Raw genomic sequence first — 27,634 nt, 5'->3', positions numbered from 1 at the left:
ACCCAGCATTTTTAATAACCTTGATTGGTACTTGTCTGTCCCCTAGCCACCTAGAAGAAGATCTGAAGCATCACATTGGCGAGACTGACCTGGAAAAATTATCGGAAGAAGAACTTGAATTTTACTACTTCACGTAAATATGCTTTCAAAATGTTATGAACACGTTTCACACATACCATAGGTATTAGGTGTAGGCACAGACGACACTCATTGTCACAATTATTATTACACACGCATTTTTCTCATCATTAAGTGCCATATTTACGACATTGGTGGCACAGGGCACCCCACCAAATCACCTTGCTGCGCTGCCCTGTGTCACAGGGAAAGGGCATATTTGAAAGAATCTGGTGCATTGCTGTGTTTTCTCCCGCTCTGGCGCCGTTTTGGCAGCCTAGCGCCAACGCAGGCACCATGGCGCAAGGGTGCCTGTGTTGTAGGCAGGATTGTTTTTGTGCAGGAATGGGCACCTTTCCACACAAAAACATTCCTTGGAGGCTTTTTCCTCTTTCTATGTGTGCTGTAGCAGCAAACAGAAAGAAGAAAGAAATGAGGAAAAATAGATATTTCTCGTTGGTACCCCCCACATGGGGAGGTGTAAGATTTTGGTGCATTTCCAGCTTTACAAGTCCATGTAAATCTGGGAATGTGTCAAAAAACATGGGAGTTGCGTGGGAACACCCACCGCAATGCTGATGGAACGCCTCCCTTGCGTAAGGCGACACAGTGATTTGAGCTGCGTTGCCTTACTTTCATTTTTTAAGCCAGACAAAGCGACTTTGCATGGCTTCAGAAATCTGACTTAGAGGTTTGTGTCACGTATGTACCATGTTGCGTAGTGCAAGCATGACATAAAACTCTCATAAATATGCCCTTCAGTCTCCTGCATGGAGCAATTGGAAAGAGAAAGAAGTGCAGCGTCCTTTTAAAAAAAGTCCAGTACGTATATTACGGCATATGAGGTTGATTGTTCTTTTGTGAATGGTCACGGAGTAGGCACACTTCCAGTGACATGTTTTAAATTCTAATTTCTCAGACATATTTTGGGAATATTTCAGAGAGATATTAAAGACTATGGGGTATATTTATGAGCCCCTTGCTCCGCTGGAGCATCACTGTTTGTGATGCTGCAGAGGGGCAAACCATAAAATCATATCTATGAAGCCACGCAAAGTCACTTTGCATGTCTTTGAATGGCCTCATAGATGTGGGGTTAGGCAATGCAAATCGCTGCCTTCCTCTGCACTAGGGCAGCATTTCATGGGCATTGTGGTGGGTGCTACCACGCAACACCCATGAATTTTGATGCTTCCCCGGATTTACAAAACCTTGTAAACCAGCAAATGCCCCAGGACGTCACGCCTCCCCAGGGGAGGCACAACGAGGAGAAGTATATTTATTTCGCCTCATTTATTCCTATTTCCATGTGTGCTGCACTGTGCAGCACACATGGAAAGAGGAAAAAGCCTCCCAGGATTGTTTTTGTGCAGGGAGGTGCCCCTTCCTACACAAAAACAACCTTGCAGACAACACAGGCACCCTTCCATAATGATGCAAGGGTGCCTGCATTGGCGCTAGACTGTCAAAACGGTGCCAGCGCTGGGGTAAAGGACAGGAATGCACTGTATTAGATAAATACGGTGCATTTGTGCCCTTTCACATTGACGTAGGGCTGTGCTGCCCAACGCCAAATTCCCATAAATTAGGCCCTCTACTTATAAATACACATCAGCAACATAGGAAACTAATCTTGTATAAATGTAATTTTAGGACACAACTCGCAGGTAAGTTGAAAATTATTTATTAATAGACAGCAAGACCGGAGGAGAGCAACACAATGAATGTGCTGATCTTACTTGGGCGCTAATATTCTCTGTTGGGTCGCTAATATTCTCTGTTGGGTCTTAATCCAGATCTGTGCACAAGCTCCTGTTTGCTCATGAATACGGATTATATCCTAGGAACAAACTGTTTATCCTGGGTGTTTTTCCCCAAATAGTTTTCACCTGTTAAAAGCTCATGCAAGCAAAACGTGTGTATTGCAAGTATGAGCAGCGTACAATGGCTAAATTCAAGTGCTATTTTCAAGTTATTCCCCATTCTGAAGTGTTAATTGCTATAAGGTTAAAGTTTGTGCCTATTGGTAAATACTGTACCCCGTAGTATTCATTTTTCAATGGACAAATTGCAGCCTATTCATAAAGAGGCCCTTAGTCACACTTTGGGCATTACCCAGACTTCCACCCAAAACGCAGGGCCTGATTTTGCCCACCAAAGGGATGGTATGTTGGAAAGTAGCCCTGTAGGACTCTTCTTTTTGTTTAACACTTCCTCCAGAAATTGGAGGATTTCCATTACCACTCTACCGTAAAACAGGTCTGACATCCAACGTGCAGACCAAACAGTTTGAATGCATCTACCCCTCCCCTGGGGGAACTGTACTGAGGTGGGAGGCTACCTCCCTGTGGGATCAAGATGGCCTGAACGTTCTGCTGTTCAACCAGCACCCTTCTAGTCCCTACTTCCCGCCACGCATCCAAATGCATAATATGTGCATTCCCTGAGAAACCACAACTTCTTAGGTAAAAAAGTAGTAAAGATAGGGGTTTATTTACAAGCCCCTTGAGCTGCTGGTGCATCACTTTTTATGATGCTCCAGTGGCGCAGAGTGCAGACCCATATCTACGAGGCCATGCAAAGCCATTTTGCGTGGCTTTTAATGGCCTATAGATGTGGTGTAAGGCAATGCAGTGCAAGTCACTGAGTTGCCGTACACTGCATCAGATGGCGTTCATGGGCATTGCAGTAGGTTTTCCCATGCAACATGCATGGGGTTTGACACATTCCCAGATTTACTAGGATCTGTAAACCTGGGAAAGTGTCAAAACTGTACCCTTCCCCATGGGAGGTGTATCGAGGAGAAGTATCTCTATTTCTCCTCATGTTTCCTCTTTCTATATGTTCTGCATCATGCAGCACACATAGAAAGAGGAAAAAAGCCTCCATGGATTGTTTTTGTGCAGGAAGGTGTCCCTTATTCTTTCTATGTGTTCTGCATCCTGCAGCACACATACAGGAAAAAGCCTCCATGGATTTTTTTTTTTGTGCAGGAAGGTGTCCCTTACTCTTTCTATGTGTTCTGCATCCTGCAGCACACATACAGGAAAAAGCCTCCATAGATTGTTTTTGAGCAAGAATGTGTCCCTCCCTGCACAAACATAATCCTTCCAACAACACAGACATCCTTGCACCATGGTGCAAGGGTGCCTGCATTGGCACGAGACACCAAATTGTGTGCCGGCGCAGACAGAGAAGACAGGAATACACTATATCTTGTAGATAGAGTGCATTCTTCTCTTTTGAATTGGCGCAGGTCAGCACAGCAAAAAGACTTGTGGCGCTGCTCTATGCCACTTCATTCTAAATTAGGCCTGTGGTGTTTATTGCTCCTGTCTCCTCCATTGTCCCTTTCAGATATGGGCTGAAAAATTGCAAATGGATGCCTTTGCAGCACAGATGCGGTAAATATAAAGAATTTGTTACCTTTAATTTTTTTGAGGTAGCTTATTATATATGGGATAAAGTACCCTCTACCATGCATTAAAAAATAATTGCAAGTCACTGAGAAGTCACTTTATAAGATCATGAAACGCCAAGCAGACTTGTAATTTCCTTTTCACGTAAAGCAGAGGGTATTTTATTCCTTGTAAGGAGTAGTTTCTTTTCTGTAACTCCAGTTCTGTAGTAGGGGTATCTCTGTGATAGTCATAATCTAGTGAATAGTCCCGCCCATGTGCGGGGACCCCGGAGCAATAAAAAATAATCTCTTAAGGTGTCAAATCATGCAGACCTGCATTCACCTTTAAGAGAGAATTTGATTTAAAGACAGATAATGCAGCCTATACCCACAGGCTACACTGTCCACACAAGGGAAAAACACCCTGCCTCTCCCAGCAAAAGCCTCTGGAATGATAGAGAGGAAGGAATGGACAGACAAGCCCCATAGGCTGCCATTATGTGGCTCAGAACAGGATACTGTGCCTTTAAGAAAACTTTCCAGAACTTTCCCAGTATCCCAGAATGCACAGCAGGTCCCTTTTACTTTCAGTTCTTTTTGAAGGCGTAGCACGCCAGACCTGTAGCATTCCTTACATGAATATTCATCTCTCCACCGGGGAGGAGGGTGGGCGCTTATGACTATCACAGAGATACCCCTACTACAGAACTGGAGTTACAGAAAAGAAACTACTCCTTCTGTAGTAGGGGATCTCTGTGTATAGTCATAATCTAGTGAATAGAATGGCAAGCCCATCCCCACACAACAACGGCGGTGGAGAACACACAAGACACTACCACTACTGTGCGAACAAATTTCGCAGCGAAGCCTGCCCAACCTGAGCATCTGCCCTGGCATCCGTGTCCAGACAGTAATGCGCAGCAAAGGTATGGACCGACTTCCACGTGGCCGCCTTGCAGATTTCCGCAATCGGAACATTACGCAGCAAAGCCGTCGTGGCAGCTTTGCCCTTGGTGGAATGAGCCTTAGGATTACCCCCTAAGGTCTTATTAGCCTTTTGATAACACAATTGTATGCAGGACACAATCCACCGAGAAATGGACTGCTTAGAGGTCGCGAGACCGGTCCTGACTGATCCATAATTAACAAACAATTGGTCTGACCTACGAATATCCTTGGTCTTATCCAGATAAAATTTCAACACCCTCCGAACATCCAGGGAATGGAGAGACCTTTCCACTGGCGAAGAGGGATTCTGAAAGAACGTAGGTAAAGTTATGGTCTGATTGACATGAAAATCAGAGATAACCTTAGGAAGAAATTTAGGGTGAGTACGCATCACAACCTTAGCAGCATGAAATACAGTATAAGGTTCTTGACAACATAATGCCTGAAGTTCACTCACCCTGCGGGCCGATGTAATGGCCACTAGGAACGCCGCCTTCCAGGATAGGTGCTGCAATGAAGCCTTGTGAATGGGTTCAAAAGGCTCCTTCATCAGTCTGGACAGCACCACATTCAAGTCCCAGGAAGGCGAGGGAAGTCTGACAGAAGGAAACACTTTCTTCAAGCCTTCCAAAAAATCCTTGACCACAGGGATCTGAAAGAAGGAAGTCTGTGAAGGGCATTTCCTGTAAGCAGTCAAAGCAGCCAGATGAACCTTAATGGAATGGAAATTAAGGCCAGACTGCGCCACATGTAAAAGATATGGAAGAATGACATCCTCCTTACATGTCGTAGGATCAAAGTTCTTGGACGTACACCAGATACAGAACCTCTTCCACTTATACGCATAAGACGTCCTAGTGGAAGGCCGTTTAGACTCCTTCAGTATGTCCATACAATCTTCTGGTAGATTCAGATGGCCATATTGCACTATTTCAGGAGCCATGCCGCCAAACTCAAAGACAAGAGGTTGGGGTGCACCATCCGCCCCCCGAACTTCGTGAGAAGGTCCGGCCTGCACGGCAACCGTATGTGAGGAAGGAGAGACCGGTGAAGTAGGTCCGTGAACCACCACTGTCTGGGCCATTCCGGGGTGATCAGGATCATCCGCGCCCTGGACTGGGACAGCTTGATGAGCACTGCCGGAATCAGGGGAAAGGGTGGAAAAGCGTACAGAAAGCTGTTCGACCAATCGATCCATAACGCATTCCCCAGCGTCCCCCGCTGGTAGTACCTGGATGTGAAGGCTCGGCATTTGCTGTTTTCGGCGGTGGCGAACAGATCTACGTCTGGAGTCCCCCACCTTGCGAAGACTTCTCCTAGTACTTCGTCGTTTATGACCCATTCGTGGTTTTCCTGAAGCAGCCTGCTCAGTGCGTCCGCCTGAGCATTCTGTACCCCTGGCAGATGCGTGGCCGTAATCGTCAGTCCTCGGGCCAGAAGCCAGTGCCAGATCGCCTCCGCCTCCTGCGACAGAGTGCGCGATCTCGACCCCCCCTGCTTGTTGAGGTAATACATAGTGGTTGTATTGTCCGTCTGTATCAGCAGTGAGTTGGTCTGGAAGGACGGAAGGAAGGCCTTCAGCGCCAGGAAGACAGCTCTTAGTTCCAGGAAATTGATGTGGTACGTCGACTCCAACGGGGACCACTTTCCCTGAATCTGCAATTCCCTGGAATGTGTCCCCAGCCTTGGAGAGACGCATCCGTCACAACACTGTACGTGGGAATGTCCTTGTGGAAGGGAACCCCCCTGAGGAGGTTCTCCGCCGAGCACCACCACTTCAGAGACTGAAGAGCATGTAGAGACAGCCGTATCTTGTCGTCCCAAGAACCTGTCCTCTGATCCCACTGATCCTCCAAGCACTCCTGCAGTGGTCTCATGTGCAGCCGTGCGTGAGGAAGATACATGAGGCCATCGATCCCAGCAGTGAAGACACCTTCCTCACTGTCGTCGATGGCGCAATCCTGAGTTCCTGGGCCTTCCGAAGGAGTGATAACCGTCTCTCCTCCGAAGGAGACACGCTTGCTGACCGCGTATCGATGGAGGCTCCCAGGTACTGAATGCACTGGACCGGAGTCGGAACCGATTTGGACATGTTGACGTGTAACCCCAATTTGCGCAAAAGAACGCACGTCCACCGGAAGTGTTCTTCTGCTTCCGAGAAGGATGAGGCCTTGATCAGCCAATCGTCCAGGTACGGGTAGACAAACACCTTGTTCTTCCGCAGGTGTGCCGCCACCACCGCCATGCACTTCGAGAAGGTCCTGGGCGCGGACTTCAGCCCGAACGGTAGTACTGTGTATTGATAGTGATTGGCGCCGACTTGGAATCGCAGGAACTTCCTGTGCTTCCGAGCAATGGGCACATGGAGGTACGCATCCTGTAGATCTATGGCACAGAGCCAGTCTCCCTGTTGCAGCTGAGGGTAAATCTGATGCAACGATAGCATGCGAAACTTCTCTCTGCGAATCCAATTGTTTGCCTGTCGCAAATCCAGAATGGGCCTGAACTCGTTCTTGTCCTTCTTGCGAACGAGGAAGAACCGAGAGTACAGACCTCTTCCCCTTTGAGACAGAGGTACCTCTTCTACCGCCTTTTTTGCAACAAGATGTCTGCCTCTGCCTGGAGCTCTCGCAGCTGAAATTGAGAGCTTACCGGCGGAATCGCTGGAGGCGGGCTGATAAACCGAAGACTGTATCCATTGCAAACAATATTCAGCACCCACTTGTCCTGAGTAATTTTTCTCCACTCTGCCGGAAAAAATTGAATGCTTCCCCCCACTGGAGTGGGTAACGGTTGAGGGGGAAGTAGTCGCTCAGGGCCGAGACCCGGCTGGGCCCTTGGTAGTGGTAGTAGCCTGCTGGCCTCCTCTACCCCTCTGGCGTTTCTGGAAGGGCTTCCGGAACTGCTGCTGTTGGTGCTGCTGCTGTCCCGAACCCTGCCCACGCCCTCTGCCCGTAGACCCGAACCGCCTCTGGAACGGGCGTTTCTTCTTTTCGGCCTTCTCCAACCCGACAGCCGTCAGGGTCTCCGCCTCCGCCTTCATGCGGGCCATCTCATCATCCGCACGTTTTCCAAACAGCGTTTCCCCCGAGAAGGGCAGATTGGGTACTCTGTGCTGAGCCTCTGGCTTGAGCGACGTCAGGCACAGCCAAGAGTGACGCCTTTGATGGACACCATGACAGTAGGAGTGCGCCGCCAACAAGGAGACATCCGCTGCCGCACTGATGACCTGGTTCGAAACCAGCATGCCCTCTCGCACCGTTTCCAGGAAGTCCTCCTTCCTGTCCCGGGGCAGCAGGTCTGCATACTGTTGGAGGGACTCCCACAGGGCCCGGTCGTAACGTCCTAACAGCGCCCCCGCACTTGCCGCCTTCATGGTGGTAGACGCGGTCCCACACACCTTCCTGCCCGCCGAGTCCAGCCAGCGCTTCCCTTGTCGGGCGGGACCGTCGATGAAGGTGCAGTCACATGCTGCTTCCTCGCCGCCGTCACGATGACAGAGTCCGGCTTCGGGTCCATCCGTAAAAAAGCAGGGTCCGAGTCCGGGGCCCGATACTTTTTCATGAGCCGAGGGGGAGCGGATTTAGTCACCGCGGGGGTGAGGAACAACTCCAACGCGGGTTCCACCAGTCCCGGCACTAGAGGTAGGAGGGGGCGAGACAGGTGTAGAGTCTCGAATATCACGGACCTCGTGGGTGTCGGTACCGTCACCGTGATGCCGAACTTGGCTGCCCCCCTCAGTACCACCTCCTGGAAGAAGACCAGTTCATCCACCGGAGACACCCTAGTCCCCGGTGAGTCCGACAGCGTCGGTGAGAAATCCCTGGCCGAGGACCTTGTGCACGACCTGGACCTGTGCCTCCTATGGCGTCGTCCCGATGTCGACGACGACGACCGTCTACGACTCCGCGACCTTCTCCTCCTGAAGGAGCGGGAGCGCGACCTCCTCGGCTTTGGCCTGTCCGCCGGTCTAGCCGGGCCCGGCGACCGTGGGTGTCGTGGCCGTGGCGTCCCCTGCGGTGGAGTCGGATACCTGGGCAGGGAGACCGACCGCGGCGGAACCGTAAGTGGCCCCAACGGCGTGCGAGGTGGTATAGGCGGCGGAGGGGGCAGTGGAGGCGGTGACACCGCGGCAGTGGTGGATGCGGTGGCGGTGTCGGCGGTGGTGGTGGCGGCGACGGAGGCGGTGTTGGCAGAGGTGGAGGAGGCAGAGGTGTATACACCACGGAGTACACCGATCCCGGCGACTCCGTTCCTCTCTTACTCCTGGCGTCAGGGCTCCCCCTGCACCGTCCCGACGTCGACCTCCTCGACGTCGACCTCCTCGACTTCAATCTCCTTTACTTCAATCTCCTCGGCGTCGATCTCCTCGGCGGCGATCTTCGCGACGGCGATCTTCGCGACGTCGATCTCCTCGACGGCGATCTTCGCGACGTCGATCTCCTCTGTGACGTCGATCTCCGTGACGTCTTTCTTCGTGACGTCGATCTTCTCGACGTCGACGGCGACCACCGCCTCGACGCCGGGTGTCGGCTGGCTCGTGACATCGAGGAGCCCATCGACGGCGACCTTCTTCTCTTCGCCGACGGCGACCTCCCCTCGACGGCGAGCGCCGACGCCGGGTCCGATCCTGACGCCGATGGCTTGATGGCGACGTCGACGGCGTCGTCGCAGACTATGCCGATGTCGTCGACGGCGGTCTGTTCAGCTCCTTCGACGTCGATCGTCGACGCCGCTTCTCCCCAGAGCCCTGGGGAGATGGCGAACAGACTGTAGTCATCCCCCTCGACGCCGCCGTCGACGCCCTCGACGGGGAGTGGGGACGCTTGCTGGTCTTTGTAGGAGAGTAGGGTCTGCTTTCTATGTTCACCCCCACTTTTTTGCTTTTGCTTTACTGGTTTTCGACTTAGATGTGGCTGTGGGCCTGCTGATCAGACCCACAGCCCTGCTGTTCTCTCTCTAAATTGATACTATGTACTTTAGGTGCATAACCCATTTGGATAGGATCACCTTATTGGCCCCTGTACAGTGTACCTTAGGTACCCAGGGCATAGGTGTACCCTAGGCCTACCAGGGGCTGCAGCATGTATTATGCCACCCCTGGCCTGGCCTTCCATTATGACACAACTGGCTGATCACTCAGCTGGGGCAAGGTTGTGTAATCACTCCTTGCTTAGGTGTAGTATTCCTATGCCTAACTTACATATAGACCCATGTGTACCTATCAGTCACTCCTATGGCAGGCCTTAACAATCCTGGAGGCAGAGTGCTTGGTAACATGTGAGATAGTGCTCTAGCATGAGCTGAGCCTGTCTGCAGCTTTCGGAACCATGTCCTTATAGCTGTTCTATGATATAGCCTACCATATACTCTTAAAGTGCCTTATAATCTTAAACGGTTATGGTAACTATGGTTTGGCTTTATCAAAACATGTCGTGTAAGGTGTCTAACACTTTGGAATAATACCCCCATCCCATTTCTGGGGATGAGGATATTATCCCTCCCTTCTAGAGGGAGAAGACATGTTGTAACCTACTTACCCGGTTAAAGTTAACCAGAGCCCCAGCATCACAAAATGGATGCTGCTGCCACAGACACGAGTATGACCTCCTGCTGCTGGGAGTGATCCCGGCAAGGGAGACTTGGACAATAGGTTTCCTGCCTTGGGAGGTGCGAGCACCACCCCAGACAGGCCTTAGTGTATTGGGGCAGGGAGGGATGAAAAGAATGAGACATGCCTGGGGCACACAAGGTGTCCCATGCATAGTCCAGTTCAAACCGTTGCTGGGGCACTCCAGCCCCAGTCCTGGCACGAAACTGGACAAAGGGAAGGGGGTGTAACCACCCCCTCCCAGGTCCCACCCATAAGGCGTGACCTAGCAGGTAACCCAGCCCCCCAGATTAGTATAAGAGTGGTAGCTGGGCCCCAGGGAATTAGATTATCCTGAACCTGCAACTTAAACAGAAACTCTGGACCTTCGACATTCGACGAAAGAAGAAGACTGAAGAATCTCCCTTGTGGCCAAGGAGTGGCTACCCTGTGCAAACAGGCACCATCAAGAGACTACCCTTTACTTTGCTGAAGTTCTACGAGGGACCGACTGCAGAGCCCGACCAGAGCCTTGACTTCCAGACTTCTCCGACCCTGATCCACATCCACAGCCGACCTGAGATCCGTGGAGGCGACGAGAGACGTGGGACCGGCTACCTGGGAAAAGTGGCTAGTATCTTCCAGCGCAGCTTCTGAGGCACCCTCGAAGTTGTGCACCGGGGATTGAGAAGCCCCAACCCCAAGCACCATCTGCACCGAAGATCAGCCCCCCACACTCCACGAGTCCTGCGTGGGGCCCTTCTGCATTTTCCTGCTTGCCGCGTCTGTCCGGTTGCTTGCCTGTTGGCTAGTGGCCTTTGTGACGACGCTCCCTGAAATCTTCACTGCTGGTTTGGCTCCTCCAGACTGTGAGAAGTTGGCCTGATGTATGATGTCACTAGTTCTAGTGTACACCTTATATCAGTCCAAATACCCTTATGGTGATTGGTTGTAAAGTCAACCTTATAGACCAGCTATCCTAGTGGTAGCATGGACAAGAGCAGTCTTAGGCTAAACTCTGAATGGCATGTGAAGCCAGCTGTGATACCATATATAATCCCTTGAATACCAAATGAAAGGACACCACAACAGATATATATATAAAATAAAGTGTATTTATTCTAGTCAAACCCTCAGCACTCTTTATGAGATTAGAGGTAAGTACAACACAGTCTTATTTAAGCATACATTAAGTCACACAGGTAAGTAATACAGTTAGGCCCTAGGGGCCACGCAAACCATATACTAAGTAAGTGGTATAAGGACCACTGTCACGGAAATAGGATAGGCCTAGGCCTAGGGAATCGCTGGGGCTACACTATACTACCAAAGGTTAGGAAGTGGGAGGCCCACGGGATTCGTGTGCAGAGTGGAAACACTCACGCGTAATGCGTAAAAGTCACTAGCAATAGTACAGTTTAGAAATAGATAGATTTAGGACACTTCCGGAGTAGCTAGGAAGTCGAGAATGGAAAACTAGACACTAGGATAGTCACTATCCTGATGAGCACCGGAGTACCCAAGTTACCTAGCCCACAGGCTGCGGGTGCATAGGGGTGAAGTTGCGTCGGTTTTCGTCATTGACTCCTATGGATGCCTGAAGTAAGATGCTGACAGGCAGTCAGTGAAGAGTGTCCGGTGGATCCCAAGGCTGGGATCAAGAAGAGGGGAGACCTGCAAGCAGAAGGGACAGAGTCAAGGTCACTAGCCAGTGACCACGTGGAACCAGGAAGGAACCAGGCGATGTCGTGAAGATTGCAGGTGAAGGTGAAGCTTGTCGCTGCAGCCAGGAGGACCAGGAAGCGTCGAGGACGACCAGGACCAGGAGGCGAGCTGTCCCACGAAGGCTCTTGCTGTCGGCGGCGTCGAAGTTGGACTAGGACTCACCAAGCCTTGGCAAGCGGAACCCACGCAGAACGGAGGACTTGCTTCTGGTGCAGACCAGGAAGGTCTGGGGTGCTTCTCTTTTTCAAAGGAGCAGGAGCCAGTCTGGAGGAGCCAAACCAGCGATGAAGATTTCAGGGTGCGTCGTCACAAAGGCCACTAGCCAGCGGGCAAGCAACCGGACAGACGCGGCAAGCAGGAAAATGCTGTAGGGCCCCACGCAGAACTCGTGGAGTGTGGGGGGCTGATCTTCGGTGCAGATGGTGCTTGGGGTTGGGGCTTCTCAATCCCCGGTGCACAACTTCGAGGGTGCCTCAGAAGCTGCGCTTGAAGATACTAGCCACTTTTCCCAGGTGGCCGGTCCCACGTCGCCTCCACGGATCTCAGCTCTGCTGTGGATCAGGGTCGGAGAAGTCTGGAAGTCAAGGCTCTGGTCGGGCTCTGCAGTCGGTTCCTCGTAGAACTTGGGCAAAGCAAAGGGTAGTCTCATGATGGTGCCTGTTTGCACAGGGTAGCCACTCCTTGGCCACAAGGGAGATTCTTCAGTCTTCTTCTTTCGTCGAATGTCGAAGGTCCAGAGTTTTTGTTCAAGTTTGCAGGTTCAGGATAATCTAAAGTCTTGAGGCCCAACTCCCACTCTTATACTAATCTGGGGGGCTGGGATACCTGCTAGGTCACGCCTTATGGGTGGGACCTGGGAGGGGGTGGTTACACCCACTTCCCTTTGTCCAGTTTCACGCCAGAGCTGGGGCTGGAGTGCCCCAGCGCCGGTTTGAACTGGACTATGCAAGGAACACCTTGTGTGCCCCAGGCATGTCTCATTCCTTTCAGCCCACCCTGCCCCAATACACTAAAGGCTGTCTGGGGAGGTGCTAGCACCTCCCCAAGCAGGAAACCTATTGTCCAGGCCTCCCTGGCTGGGATCACTCCCAGCTGCAGGAGGTCAGACTTGTGTCGTGGCAGCAGCATCCATTTTGTGATGCTGAGGCTTTGGTCAGAGGCTAACAGTGAAGTATGATTTTAACATGTCTTTCCCTCTAGAAGGGGGGAATAATATCCTCATGTCCAGAAATGGTATGGGGGTATTATTCCACAGTGTTAGACACCTTACACGACATGTTTCGATAAAGCCAAACCATAGTTACCATAACCGTCTAAGATTATAAGGCACTTTAAGAGTATATGGTAGGCTATATCATAGAACAGCTATAAGGACATGGTTCCGAAAGCTGCAGACAGGCTCAGCTCATGCTAGAGCACCATCTCACATGTTACCAAGCACTCTGCCTCCAGGATTGTTAAGGCCTGCCATAGGAGTGACTGATAGGTACACATGGGTCTATATGTAAGTTAGGTATAGGAATACTACACCTAAGCAAGGGGTGATTACACGACCTTGCCCCAGCTGAGTGATCAGCCAGTTGTGTCAAAATGGAAGGCCAGGGGTGGCATAATACATGCTGCAGCCCCTGGTAGGCCTAGGGTACACCTATGCCCTGGGTACCTAGGGTACACTGTACAGTGGCCAATAAGGTGATCCTATCCAAATGGGTTATGCACCTAAAGTACATAGTATTAATTTAGAGAGAGAACAGCAGGGCTGTGGGTCTGATTAGCAGGCCCACAGCCACATCTAAGTCGAAAACCAGTAAAGCAAAAGCAAAAAGTGGGGGTGAACATAGAAAGCAGACCCTACTCTCCTACACAGACTGGCTCCCGCTTCCTTGCAAAAGAGAAGCATCCCAGACCTTCCTGGTCTGCACCAGAAGCAAGTTCTCCGTTCTTCGTGGGTTCCGCTTGCCAAGGCTTGGCGAGTCCTAGTTCAACTTCGACACCGCCGACAGCAAGAGCCTTCGTGGGACAGCTCGCCTCCTGGTCCTGGCCGTCCTCGACGTCTCCTGGTCCCCGTGGCTGCAGCGACAAGCTTTACCTTCACCTGCAATCTTCACGACATCGCCTGGTTCCTTCCTGGTTCCACGTGGTCACTGGCTAGTGACCTTGACTCTGTCCCTTCTGCTTGCAGGTCTCCTCTCTTCTTGATCCCAGCCTTGGGATCCACCGGACACTCTTCACTGACTGCCTGTCAGCAACTTTCCTTCAGGCATCCATAGAAGTCCACGACGAAACCCGACGCAAGTTCACACCTATGCACCCGCAGCCCGTGGGCTAGGTAACTTGGGTACTTCGGTGCTCACAAGGGTAGTGACTATCCTAGGGTCTAGTTTCCAAGTCTCGACTCTCTAGCTGCTTCAGAAGTGTCCTTAAACTGCTTAATTCAGAACTGTACTATTTCTATCGATTATACGCATTACGCGTGAGTGTTTCCACTCTGCACCTGAATCCCGTGGGCCTCCCACTTCCTAACTGTTGCTAGTGTAGTGTAGCCCCAGCGATTCCCTAGGCCTAGGCCTATCCTATTCCCGTGACAGTGGTCCTTATACCACTTCCTTAGTATATGGTTTGTGTGGCCCCTAGGGCCTAACTGTATTACTTACCTGTGTGACTTAATGTATGCTTAAATAAGACTGTGTTGTACTTACCTCTAATCTCATAAAGAGTGCTGAGGGTTTGACTAGAATAAATACACTTTATTTTATATATATATCTGTTGTGGTGTCCTTTCATTTGGTATTCAAGGGATTATATATGAATCACAGCTGGCTTCACATGCCATTCAGAGTTTAGCCTAAGACTGCTCTTGTCCATGCTACCACTAGGATAGCTGGTCTATAAGGTTGACTTTACAACCAATCACCATAAGGGTTGTTTGGACTGATATAAGGTGTACACTAGAGCTAGTGACATCATACATCAGGCCAACTTCTCACAGTCTTCCTGCCCCTGGGGAGCCCCCCGGAGGCCTCAGCATGGGCAGAATCAGCCCCTCCAGACCCACCTCATGCCTTCAGTCTTCTGTCCTCCAGGACCTGGAGCCTGATTTTCATCCTCTCTCTCAGGGTCCTGGCTGAAAAAGAGCGGCAAATCTCACACTCCTCCGGCACGTGGGACTGGGGAAGGCAGACGATGCACACCCTGTGTGGGTCTGACTTAGCCTTTTTCCTTTCACAATCAGGACACTTGTCAAACAAGCCAGGCATGCTGACAACACCAGAAGGAAAGGACTTTACTAACTACTATTACTTGAAAAGTAACCAATAAACCCTTGAAAAGGGAGAGCTCAATGCTACAGGGTCCTGCTAGCAGGAGCCGGAAAAAAGAACTGAAAGTAAAAGGGACCTGCTGTGCATTCTGGGATACTGGGAAAGTTCTGGAAAGTTTTCTTAAAGGCACAGTATCCTGTTCTGAGCCACATAATGGCAGCCTATGGGGCTTGTCTGTCCATTCCTTCCTCTCTATCATTCCAGAGGCTTTTGCTGGGAGAGGCAGGGTGTTTTTCCCTTGTGTGGACAGTGTAGCCTGTGGGTATAGGCTGCATTATCTGTCTTTAAATTAAATTCTCTCTTAAAGGTGAATGCAGGTCTGCATGATTTGACACCTTAAGAGATTATTTTTTATTGCTCCGGGGTCCCCGCACATGGGCGGGACTATTCACTAGATTATGACTATACACAGAGATCCCCTACTACAGAATACATAATCACACCATCACCCCTCCACAAATGACTTAAATCCCTGGAATGTTGCTCTTTCATATAAAAGAGATTGTATGGGTGCAGACATGAAGAATAAAAGCAAAATGGTAGTGCAATATTAAGCACACTAAACATCTGGCAGTAATTTGCTGCAAAAATGTAAATAAGATTAAAAAGGGCCGTAGCTCAGAATATGTAGAAATATGTACAGAGTATTTATTTCCTTTAATGAGCTATAGCATGCACAAATTACACGTTACAATAAATATTTCCTTTTTGCTGTTCACTGTTCATGATCAGCAGAAAGGATCTTGAACAGAACGTAAAGCCAATTCTTGCTTTCCTTGTTTAAACTTGACGTTACACTTTTGCTTTTACTTAGGCGCAGGCACTCACATATTTTTAAATTGTCTTCCAGAGAGAACTTCCTTTTGCTATTTCTAAATTACCTTTTAAAGTTTTCATCTTGTCGACACTATTCAAAACTATTCCAATTTGACTTAACAGCTTGTACAGCTGTGACATCCAACTAATGTCAAATTACATTTTGCTCTCCAGAAGAGCGTTGGTGACCCCGGACAGCACGCATAAAACAAGTCCAGAAGGATATGAATGTCTTCATCAGTGGGCACAGTACCAGCTCTGTATCAGGATTATAACCGACTACATATGTATCTGAAAACATCTATGTACAGAATGATATGGCACTTTTGAAAATTTCTGCACCGCACTAGCTGCTGAAAACCAACTCACACTCGGCCAATGATGCATGCTGAGCCATTATCAATGCAACTGCACAAAATAATATTGAGAAATACAAAGTTTCTCTTTATTTTATTGCCATTCATTTAGCACTTAGTGGCATATTTACAAGCCCCTATCGTCACCGGAGCGTCACTTTTTCTGACTCTCTGGTGGTATAGTGGCATTGCCCATATTTACCAGATGGCACTAAGCCACTTGCATAACCTCTTCTGTGCCCATGACGAGATAGTCTCGTCATGGAGCACGGTTGCGCTGTGCCCATGACGAGACTATCTCGTCATGAACCCCGCCCGCTAATGTAACGCCCGGCACAGGAGGGGGAAAGGGTGTGGCACTGAAGGGGTTAACACCACCTTGTAAATATGCCCCTTTCTGTCTCAGTCCTCTGCGGCAAAGGGGCGTGTAATGGGTTTTGCAGTGGGCGTTCCACTGCAACACCCTTTACTTTTTGACGCTGTCTCAGATTTACAAGGCTGGGGCAGAGCCAAAAACTAAGGTCAGGGAATACCTGGTCTTAAAATGACGACACAAGAGGAAATTCTTAATAATTTCTCCTCGTTTTTTGCTCTATGTGTGCTGCATTCTGCAGCACACAAAGAGCAAATCACCATTATTGATTGTTTATGTGCCGTAAGGTGTCCCTTCCTGCCCATAAACAATAGCCCCTGCAGCGCAGGTTCCCTTGCAACATGGCTGCAGGGTACCTGCACTGGCACTAGGCAGCTTTTTTAGAGCAGCGATAGGGAAAACACAAGGGTCTACATTATTTATGTAAATACGGCGCATCTGTGCGTTTTGAAAATATCGGAGCGTAGCGTTGCCGAATTTGGCGTAAAACAGCGGTCCAGCATTTACTTGTATATATGCCCCTTAGTCTGCTAATAACCTGCCCTAGGTGACTCTTCAAAAGGCGCCAAGGTTTCCTTCTGTCGGAAGTTGAAATCTGTTTTGGTTTGTTAAGACGTGTCACAGGGATTGTGTTCTTGTACATTTCAGTTTGATGGTTGCCTTAGTCACTGAGTGGCGGAATTTGGTGTCTGTAAGGGGATATCGCAAGGCTTATTGAATTTTACAAAATGTCTTATGTGTGTTTTTCTCATGTCTACTTGAAGTCTTCATGACTTTGACCAGAACAAAATGCTGGATGGACTTGAAATTCTGGCAGCCCTGAGAGAGTCTCTCCTTCATCATGTCGGCTCAGTGTTCACCCAAGAGGAACAGATGAAGTATTACACAGGTTAGTGCTGAGGCTGCCAACTGAACTAATGTCAAACCATAGGTCTTGGTTCGACCAATAAAAATGTCACCAAGTATTTTATTAACTACAGCACTACATTCTACTTCTGGAGGTTCATGAGCACTGCGCCATGTTTTCTTTGATAAAGAAAAAGCTATGTTGTTGGGGCGGACAAGTCCTCTACATGATTAAAGACATGCATCCCACCCTGAGTGCACAACTGTCTGAATCCCTAATATTGATTTTTTGTCATAGGTGAACACTGATCATTCGTGTGTGCCATGACATAGGCTTGTCTCATGGACTGCGGTCTTTTTGGACCAGAAGGAGTGACCAAAGCACTACTCTCATAGTGATGGAATGCTACCACTTTCACCAAGACTTAAACAGAATGAGTGCAGTAGTGGCAGCATACCATGAAGTGATCAGCTGTAGTGAACAGGACCTTTTTACCATGTGTTACTGGAGTGAGGCCTACAGGCTCACTTACCTTTTTAAAAGTTCCGCTGCTATGTGCTTAACTGACCATAGGACAACATTGGGTAGATGTGAAGTACTGCGTAGTGCAGAAGTAGTGACTCTGCGCTGGATGTATGGGTGCCAGGGAAGGGTACAGTACAGGGATAGAGCAATTATATGCAGTATATGTATGTAGGTATGCTGAGAATACATTACATGAGAGATGTGGTGCTGTGCAATGCATGCACAATCAAAGCATGTACTGGGTGTAAGTGGGCTTGCGTGAAGTACAATACATAAGAGGTGAAGTGTGCAGTGCACATGGTGAGTGTGTGTGCTTGCAAATAGCATACCTTGTTACAGTATAGAAAAGCTTCAGTGCTGAACAGTGCGCCCAGACTGAATGTGTGTACTCAATGTATGTGTACTCTTTATGGTCCAATGCACAGAGGTAATAGTCCTGGATAGTAAGTGTGCTGTGAAAGTACACCACTTGAGTGTGCTTGCATTGGTACATCATATGGAGGTTCCTGGGTTTCATTTTGGAAAGCCCAGGCCTGCCTGGTGAAGATACAAGGAATAAAGGAATCCTACCACACTGATTGGTGTATTGCTGCATTCTTCTGAGCTGGGTGGGACACACTGGGGGAAGAGAGGTAGAGACCCTCCCTTTACAATTCTGAGGAGATGGGGTTGATTACGGAATCAAAAAGAGTAGGGCTGGGAGCCTGATATTGACCTTTTGATGCACATATCACTGTGGCTGACATCCAGGTGTGAAATCTGGACACTCCCAAGAATTATGTTGTGGGTGACTGGGACTGGAGGCAATACCTGCTAGTCTCCCTGCTGGGTGAGGGGATATTATCCAAGGAGGACCAAGATCCCCTGCCCTGAAGCACCAGTGCCTGCCTACAGCCAAGACCAGTTCATCCTACGAGGAAGAGGAGAGAGTTGGAGGGAGCAAGGGCCAATGGGGAGCCCATAGAGATGACTCCCGGAGCAAGTTGTGAGGAGAATGGCTGTGCACTGATCGGGTTGTAGCCCATGTGCAAGAAGGGGCAGGTAACACCCGTATGCCAGGAGAGGCTGCCTTGATGTAAGCCATGTGAGAAGCACTGCGTAGCAACCACCAGGCCCTCACTGCTGCGGCGCAGTGAGCCCTTATACCAGAGGGGGCTTGGGACTTGTGTTTGCAGAGCGAGGTCACCCCGTATGCCAAGAGGGGTCGCCATAGTTAGGGCGATCACACAGGAAGGGTCTGCGCCTTATTGTGAGTAATGCAGCAACCCCATATGCCAATAGGGGCAGCCAGTACCACTATGGCCAAGTGTTCGGGTTGTGGACCGGTTGAGAGAATAACTGCCACGACCGGCGGGTCAAGCCCGCCAACTGCCCCTGACTAATTCTTTAAGGATCGCAAGGACACAGTCGAAGATGTCGTACCCTTGCTGGAGCTTCAGTTGGGATTTGGAAAAATCCCGCCCCCCCCCCCCCCCCCCCCCCCCCCAGTCAGGGAAGAGTGACTAACCTTGTGTGGCTGAGTGGGAGGAGCTCTGTTCGCTGGACGAGCCAGCAGAGTTGCTTGGAGGAAAGAGTTTGCCCTTGCTGGGTGCTACTGCATGAACTGTGCATGGCCTGTCTTCGCCGAACGGGATCTGGAATCAGGAACACCCACAGAGAGATCACTTGTGGCACCGCTGAACACTTCCATACTGCCAGAGTGTGTGAGTACAGAACTGGGCATGTGGGGGCCCGGAAGACTCGCTGCTAATGGTGCTGCTGCACCTTTGACACTTTTGGCTAATAACTAAGGAGTCAATGGGGAACTCTTGAATACAGCCTACTAGTAGGCATTCCCTGGATGCAGCCACCAGTGAATGAAGAATAATCCTAAACACATTACAAGGTAGAGGGCGGGACAACTCTCGAGCCCGGACTTCAAGGGCAGCGTTTTATAGCATATGAGTATTGTAATTCCTTTACATGTGTAGAATTAAAAATATAATACTTCTCTTTCTTATAAAAGTGAGTATTAGACAAAACATTGCTTTGTTTGCACTGTGTGTACTTTGAGTTAAGAGACGTGTTCACTTACCTGTATCTACCCTTCTCCCCCAAGGGAGCCTTTGACTACTCGTCCACAGCTACCACTGAGAGTCAAATGCAGAAGGGATATTTGGCCCAGTTGCTCAAGATCCATAGTAAGTCAGACTCCGGGACATCAGGAGTGAAATGCCTGAACCACGTCAGTTGAGCCCAGTGGCCCTTGTGTGTCCTGTAACCCTCGGAAAGGAGTTCTAATATATGTAGTATGTGAGTGCTAAAAATATCTTTCCTATTGTGTATTACATTTTTCCCAGAATGCTTCAGAGGTGTTATGCAATGAACTTCCAGTCTGCACAAGGAACAGCTAACCGTACAGAGCATACAGCCCTTAGCATTCATATAGTTAACCGCGGTTCACTACTGTCATTCAAAATGGGCTATTTACCATTGTAAAATTTGCAAGTCGGTACCTTTCTTTACTCTGCCCTGGGAAGGCATTGCATGGGTGGAGCGTGGGTATTCCCATGCAGTCACCCATGGATTTTGATATCTTCCCAGATTAACTTGGTGAGCGTGTTGGATCCTTGCCCATATGTGCCCTAACATCCCGGGCAGAAAAACTACACTGCTCAGAAGGTACAGAGCCGGAAGGCGCGGAAATGAGCCGTCACATGAGCGGGCGAGCCCCCCACTACAAAGGAGTTAAAAAAGGACCTGGCTCTCCTGCTGCATGGGCTGCTGAATTAACTTGTCCATATGTGCTCTAACATCCCTGGCAGAAGGACTACACTTCACTGGAGTAACAGCCCCAGGAGGCGCTGCAATAAGCCATTACAGGAGCGGGCTGGAACAACCACAACAGAGGACCTAGTTCTCGTGCTGCACGGGATGCCAAATTAACTTGGTAAGCAGGTTGGATCCTTGCCCATATGTGCCCTAACATCCCTGGTGGGAATTCCATTGGGGGCAATGTAGACTAAAGAAACTCATACACATCTTATAGTATCCCAACCTGAGGAAAATTTGTTATCTTCTAGCTATACTTTGATACCTTTCAAACCAATTTATGGGCAACAACCCACCAGAAAATGCCCCAAGGTGCCATTTAACACTAGTCTCCTGGAATGTGGCAGGCGTGAAATTCAAGCTAGCATTACCTATTTGGAACGACAATCAAAGGCTTTGATATCTGCCTATTCTAGGAGACTTGGAGCTTAGATCCGGTAATTGGAACAGGTTACGCCAACCAGAAGATCCCGGCCAAAATAAAGTACTGTGGCAGACCCTATGGAGGCCTGCTCATATGGCTTAGAATATCTTTATATTCTATACATCAGAGGGATGAGAGGTGGCAACAGGTCTGCAACCCTAGATATTCTGGCAAGCCACATGGAAAATTTACCAAATCTATCAAATGCTAATGGGGTTGTAATCGCTGGGGACTTTAATACAACCTTTGAGCCTTTAGATAATAATGACATGGATCTTTCTCAGGGGGAGGAGAAGGCATAGGGTGTTCCCCAACTTGACCTACCACTGTAAAATCATCGACGCAAGCGGCTCTCCAGTTGAAGTCCTTTTCACTGGAACTTTGATTTAGGGCCGCCACTGGGAGGTCAAAATCAGACAGCAAAGGGGCCTACACTTACAACAAGCCTAATCAAGAGTTGCATTGATAATATACTTGTCGACTTAAGGCTCTGCCACAAAATAATTGACATGGTAGTAACACCAAGATTAGAGAGTGAGCATAATCCTCTCTACCTCCAGTGCCACCAAATGTGAGATGAGGCATCAGTGATTTATTTGTCCAGAACTCCAGCAAACCAATAATAGGCGCAATCTCAAATGGCATCAGGTTGTGGCCAGTTACTACATATTGTCTATTACCACTCCGGACCATGCAAAGGACTTGCAAATAGAACTCGATTCTACTCTAGCCACAAATGCCAACATCGAGGAGGCAAGAAGCATACATGCATGTTTTTTCAAACTAATCTCGACCATCTTTTTAGCTTCCCTGCCCCAGACCTCTAGACAAGCTAGTGAGAGTAATCAAGCTTATAGCTGGTTCAACAAAGCCTGCAGACAAGCGAAAAGGCGGTTTGGATGGTGTAAAATGCTCAGTTCATGTGCAGCAAAAGATTATTGCAAATGTTGGACATTTGTGTTTCGGGGAGGTCATGGAACATCCCAACAATTGGCTAACCATGTCCCCCGGACTGCTTGGTTCCAACATTTTCAGAGCTTGTAGTCTGTTAGTCCATTGGACCATGCTAGTAGTATTGCCGAACAAGTTACTTACCTTCGGAAACGATATATCTGTAAGAAACATAGGTTAGTTATAGATTTCTTACCTTAGAATTACCCCCAGGCGTCCGACTGGATCCGGGGAATTTTCGTCAGCAGTACCCCTGCGCGTCAAAAGGTGCCGTTGGTCGAATCTGTGTTCGTCGTTGGTGTCGTGGTCACCGGGATGACGTTGCGGTAGCTACTTAGATGTCGCCCTCACGCTCTGACGTCAGTTCTGTACACGACTTTCCACGCCAGAAGTGCAGAGCCATGAAAGACATTGACCCCTGGTGCACAAAACTAGGGCCCTGAAAGGAAGTCCTTAACTCTAGAAGTCAGTTCGCAGAACGGGGAGGATGGGTGGCGCGGTAAGAAATTCCATAACTAACCTATGTTTCTTACAGACATATTGTTACCAAGGGTAATTAAATTGTTCATCTGAAAGAAACAGTTAGTTATAGATTCCTTACCTTAGAATAGATACCCCAGCAATACAAACCCCGGAGGTGGGTCTGTGAACTAAGTTCACACCAGAAAGTCCTGGAGAATAGAACGGTCAAAGAAGCTGTCTCTCCGAACTTGGCTGTCCAGACAGTAGTGTTTGGTGAACGTGTGCAGCCATGCCCACGTAGCTGCCTGACAGATGTCATTAAGGGGGACTCCTCGTCCCAAAGCAGTGGTAGGTGCCGTCACCCTGGTGGAATGGGCACGCAGTCCCACTGGAGGCTCCTTCTTTGCCAAAGAATAACCGGCTTTGTTGCACAGAATGACCCACCTGCAGATGGTCTCTTTGTGCACGGCCCGACCTTTCTTTTTTTTTTATAAATCTTATTTTAAATTGAAAACAAGGCATGATCAATGATAATTTCACGGTGTATATACAATGGCAATATTGATCTACTACAAATGGTGCTGAAGACATAGCGGTCACAGACAACACAGTCAGTCCCAGTAAAACATATTCAGGTCCCATTCATAACATCTTCTCTTGATCTTGGCGGTTCACATATCTCCCCTCTGTGGGTTTCCATTGCCCCCAGATCTGCTTTCATTTATTCGGTCACCCCTTGGCTTCATATATGGACTTTTCCGTGACCATGCACCAGTCCATATCTTTACCCCAGGCTTCAATACACGAAGGACTCTGAGCTCTCCATAGTCTTGCAATATTACGTTTGGTCACCATCAGCCCCAAGGTGACCCAAGTACGCTCCCTGGAGTTTAGGTCCATAGGGCTCCATATGTTTAGGATGGCCAGTTTATTGTTACAGTCTATCTGTTGCCCCAACACTTCCTCCATAAGGTTAGCTACCGCCTCTCAATATCTCTGGATGGTCGTGCACTCCCAAATTGTGTGACCGAAGGTTCCCTCCTGCCCACACCGCCTTACACAGTAGCCGTCTGTGCCATATCCCATGCGAACCAACACAGACCCAGACAGATAGGTTCTATGGAGAATTTTCAGTTGCCCCAAGCGCAGCATGGAAGATATAGCCACCTCTCCGAGGGATGCCACCGCCACAAACCATTCGTCATCATCTAACCCTGCTACATCGTGGTCCCATTTACCTCTCAGATGAGTCAGGGGATCTACCATGTTGTTGACCAGTTTTTTGTAGATGAGTGATATGGCCTTCTCCGGTAGATCGCCATCTAGTACTCTATCCGGAATCGGGGAGTTCACTGCCCTTAGGGAGGATCGCTGGTAGGGCATGCCTAATTTGGAGATATCAGAAATATTCCGAATGCGCTAGCTCACATTCCTGCTGTAGCCAAAAGAAAGGGACCACCTCACCCGACTTCCATAAATCGCCCACCTTGGATATACCGATAATGTCCCACCGATCAAAACCCCTCGATCGAATCAACCTGCCCAATTACTCGCTATACCAGAGTGGTGTAGCCTGCGTAAATTTCCCCTCCCAAACCAAACCTTTGGTAGCCACCTTCCACACCTGCACCACATGTCCTGTTGGGCCAGTCAGGGCGGGTTTCAATGGCAGTACATAAAGAGCCCCTTCAAAGCTACCCCCAGGAGGAGCCATTTGTCGATCTGGAAGGCTGGGTCACCCTGTGGTCTATATGTACATTGGTTAATCACCGCGAGATGTGATGCCCAGTAGTACTTCCGTATGTCTGGGAGTCCGACGCCACCATCAAACCAACCCAGCATAAGCTTGTGTGTCGTGATACAGGGCGGCTTACCCTCCCACAACAGGTCCCATATGATACAGTCTATTTCCTTAAAGTACGAGGGTGCAACAGAGTGCGGGGTATTACGGAGAGCATATACAAACCTGGGATGGGACATCATTTTGAAGAGGGCAGCAAGCCACAAAAAAGAGAGCCTAAGTAATTTCCAATGTAAGATGTCAGCTTTAAGACGCATAAGAGGCGGCAGGAGATTGCGATCATAAAATCTGGACGGATCTTTAGAGACCCAGATCCCCAAGTATTTGAAGCCGTCAACAGCATCCACCAGCTGACATCCCAGGGGAGCGCAGGCCTCTTTCCATAGAGGGCATATAACACAGACTTTGACCAGTTTATAGAATAGCTGGCATATCTACCAAACACCTGGAATATATCCAGGACCACATTGAGGTATGCAGCCGGGGACGACAGATAGAGCAAAATTTCATCTGCACACAACGATATACGGTCTTCCCAGCTGGACGTCCATTTAAAGCCCCTTATGACGGGGTCATTACGGACCCACGTTGCCAGAGGCTCGAGGGTCAGGGCAAAGAGAAGCAGGGACAAGGGGCATCGCTGTCTGGTTCCCCTACCAAGAGGGAAAACAGGAGATTTCCAGTTATTATCCACTATTTGAGTGAGTGACTGTTGGTAGATGAGCCAAACCCAGCTTGTAAACTCGGTCCCAAAGTCCAGCTTATGAAGGACAGCAAGCATAGAAGGCCACTCGATGGTATCGAATGCTGAAGCAGCGTCAAGAGAGACCACGACAGCACCCTCTCTAATTGTGTCAGCCCAGCACAGCACTCCGTGGAGCCTGCGCATGTTAAGGGAGGTGTTTCTATTGGGCATAAATCCCGACTGGTCTGGGTGAACCAGCGGGGTGATGACCCCAAGCAGCCGGGAGGCAAGGACCTTCGCAAGGATTTTCGCTTCGCAGTTGAGTAGCGAGATGGGTCTGTAAGAGGAACATTTGTTACTAGGCTTGCCCGCTTTGTGAATGACTACGATATTAGCAAGCTGCTGATCCTCGAGCAGCATCCCCCCCTTCTTGCTATCCCGAAACATTGCGGTGAGATAGGGCGCTATCTTGCCTGCAGTGAGCTTAAACAACTCAATGGGCAAGCCATTAGGGCCCGATGCCTTCCCACCGCGTAAGTCGTGGATGGCTTTTTCAATCTCTATGACTGTGATGTCTAGGTCAAGATCGGAGCGCTTCTCGTTAGTGAGCGAGGGCAAAGAAATATCACGAAAAAGCGAGAAAGCCTCCTCCTACGTATGTGGAGTTCGAGACGTATAGAGTGACTGATAGTATTGGCCAAATGCATCTGCTATGTCCTAGGGGGCAGTGAGGCGGGAGAAAGAATCCGTCTCTACTTCAGCCAAGACTCTACGGGCCTGGGCTCTACGATCCAGCCAGGCTAACAGTTTGCCAGCCTTGTCGCCGACGTCATAGATTCTACTGAGTGGGGCCCTATGGCGCGTCTTGGCAGCCTCGGTCACCGAGTCAGTGTATTCCTTGACTTTAATGCGCACTCTCTGCCGCACCTCCTCCGAGTCGTCAAGCCGGAGGGATTCCTCCAAAGATATGATTTCTCCCTCTAAGCGAGTCATATCTGCACACTTCTCCTTTCGCTGTCCCGAGATCTGAGCCAGAGCCACTCCCCGTATGACAGTCTTATAGGCTTCCCATAATGTTGTCGCTGAGTCTACAGACCCGTCGATCTCTTGGAAATAAAGGTCCAACTCACTGACTAACTCTGATTGGGGGTTGTGAGGTACCAGGAGTTGATTGGGGCTACGCAGCCTACTGTGGGCTCCCCCACCTCCATACGACACAGAATAGGTGAGTGGTCGGGGATGCCCCTAGCCAAGTGCTGTATTTCCTTCACGCAGCCAATTTGATGCGCGAGCGTCAATACTTAGTCTATACGGGACATACTACGGTGAGCCACCGAGTAGAATGTGTATTGCTGTTCGGCTGGGTGTAGACTCCTCCAGACTTCTACCAGACCCATCGCCCCAGGAAAGCTGTGGATCCACGTGCGGGAGGGCGGCAAGGTCTTCTGGGGCCACCGGTCAAGGGCATCAGGGCATCAGAGACAATAGAATTGAAGTCACTCCCATCCAGCAGACCAAGAGGAGCTCCCCAAGGTCTGCAAAGGCTTGGGTGTGCAATCCCGGCAGCATGTAGACAGAAAGGAGATTGAGTATGCGCCCCTCCCAGGACCCAGAGACGGCAATGAATCTACCCAGGGCGTCAGTGCGAACAAGATCGATGGTCATGGGGAACGATTTCTGAACCAATATGCTCACTCCCCGAGAGCCAGAACCAAAAGCAGAGTGAGCCACCAACTGGAAACCCCATTGCGACATGGCCCTACAGGCATTCCCAAGCAAGTGTGTCTCTTGTAGAAGGACTACATCAGTGGAGTGTCTTTTCAAAAATTGGAGCACTATACCCAGTTTGATCTTGTCACCCAACCCATTTACGTTCCACAACAACAGTTTAAGCCACTGTTTAGTTGTCTTACCCATTGCGTGGCCATTCAACTGCAGGGGGAGCTTCCCGTGACCGATCCAAGAGGAGAACACAGTAGTAGACCACCTTGTCTTCAGAGACATAGTTACCAAAAACATGTACACATTGATTGCCTTTCCGTCGAACCAGTCATATTTGTCATACCCAAAGGACAATGCACACTCAAACAGTCCCCCCCGCCCTACGCAAAAACAAGCCCTCTGTACTAAGCACAGAATAGGATGCATGACGGAGAAATGCAGTGAACTCAGTGTCCACCCTCCCCAACCGCAATTAACCCAACAAAAGAAAAGAAAAATCAAACAAAAGCCCACCCTCGAAAACCCCCCTATCACCCTCCTTCCTGCCTCCGTGCATGGCAGGCAAGAAACCACCCGCCTCCCCAAACTTGCAGAGTGCCTTTCGCCCACCCTAAGAAACTTGTAGGAGCGTGTACCAACCCCACTTCCGGTAACAGTGCCTTGTAATAACCTTATGTCCCCATTACTTGTCCACAGTGAGAAGGTAGGGCCATGAGATAATACCAGTCAATAAATGTCCCCATCGCCCCGCTCTGCATACA

General features: G+C 49.4%; 1 protein-coding gene across 1 annotated transcript in view; it reads left to right on the top strand.

Annotated features, from left to right (window-relative positions):
* The window catches only part of LOC146821264 (multiple coagulation factor deficiency protein 2 homolog), a 41,634-nt gene that overhangs the window by 2,858 nt on the left and 11,142 nt on the right, over window positions 1–27,634 (top strand). The window contains exons 2-3 of the mRNA XM_085609341.1: window positions 47–133; window positions 17,410–17,534. Of these exons, the coding sequence (XP_085465467.1) occupies window positions 47–133; window positions 17,410–17,534 (212 nt within the window). The remainder of the gene's footprint in view (window positions 1–46; window positions 134–17,409; window positions 17,535–27,634) is intronic.

This window comes from Triturus cristatus, chromosome 6, assembly GCF_964204655.1.
Source record: "Triturus cristatus chromosome 6, aTriCri1.1, whole genome shotgun sequence".
Classification (NCBI taxonomy): domain Eukaryota; kingdom Metazoa; phylum Chordata; class Amphibia; order Caudata; family Salamandridae; genus Triturus; species Triturus cristatus.
Note: the sequence above shows the minus strand (reverse complement) of the source record. Positions and strands in the feature narration are given on the sequence as shown.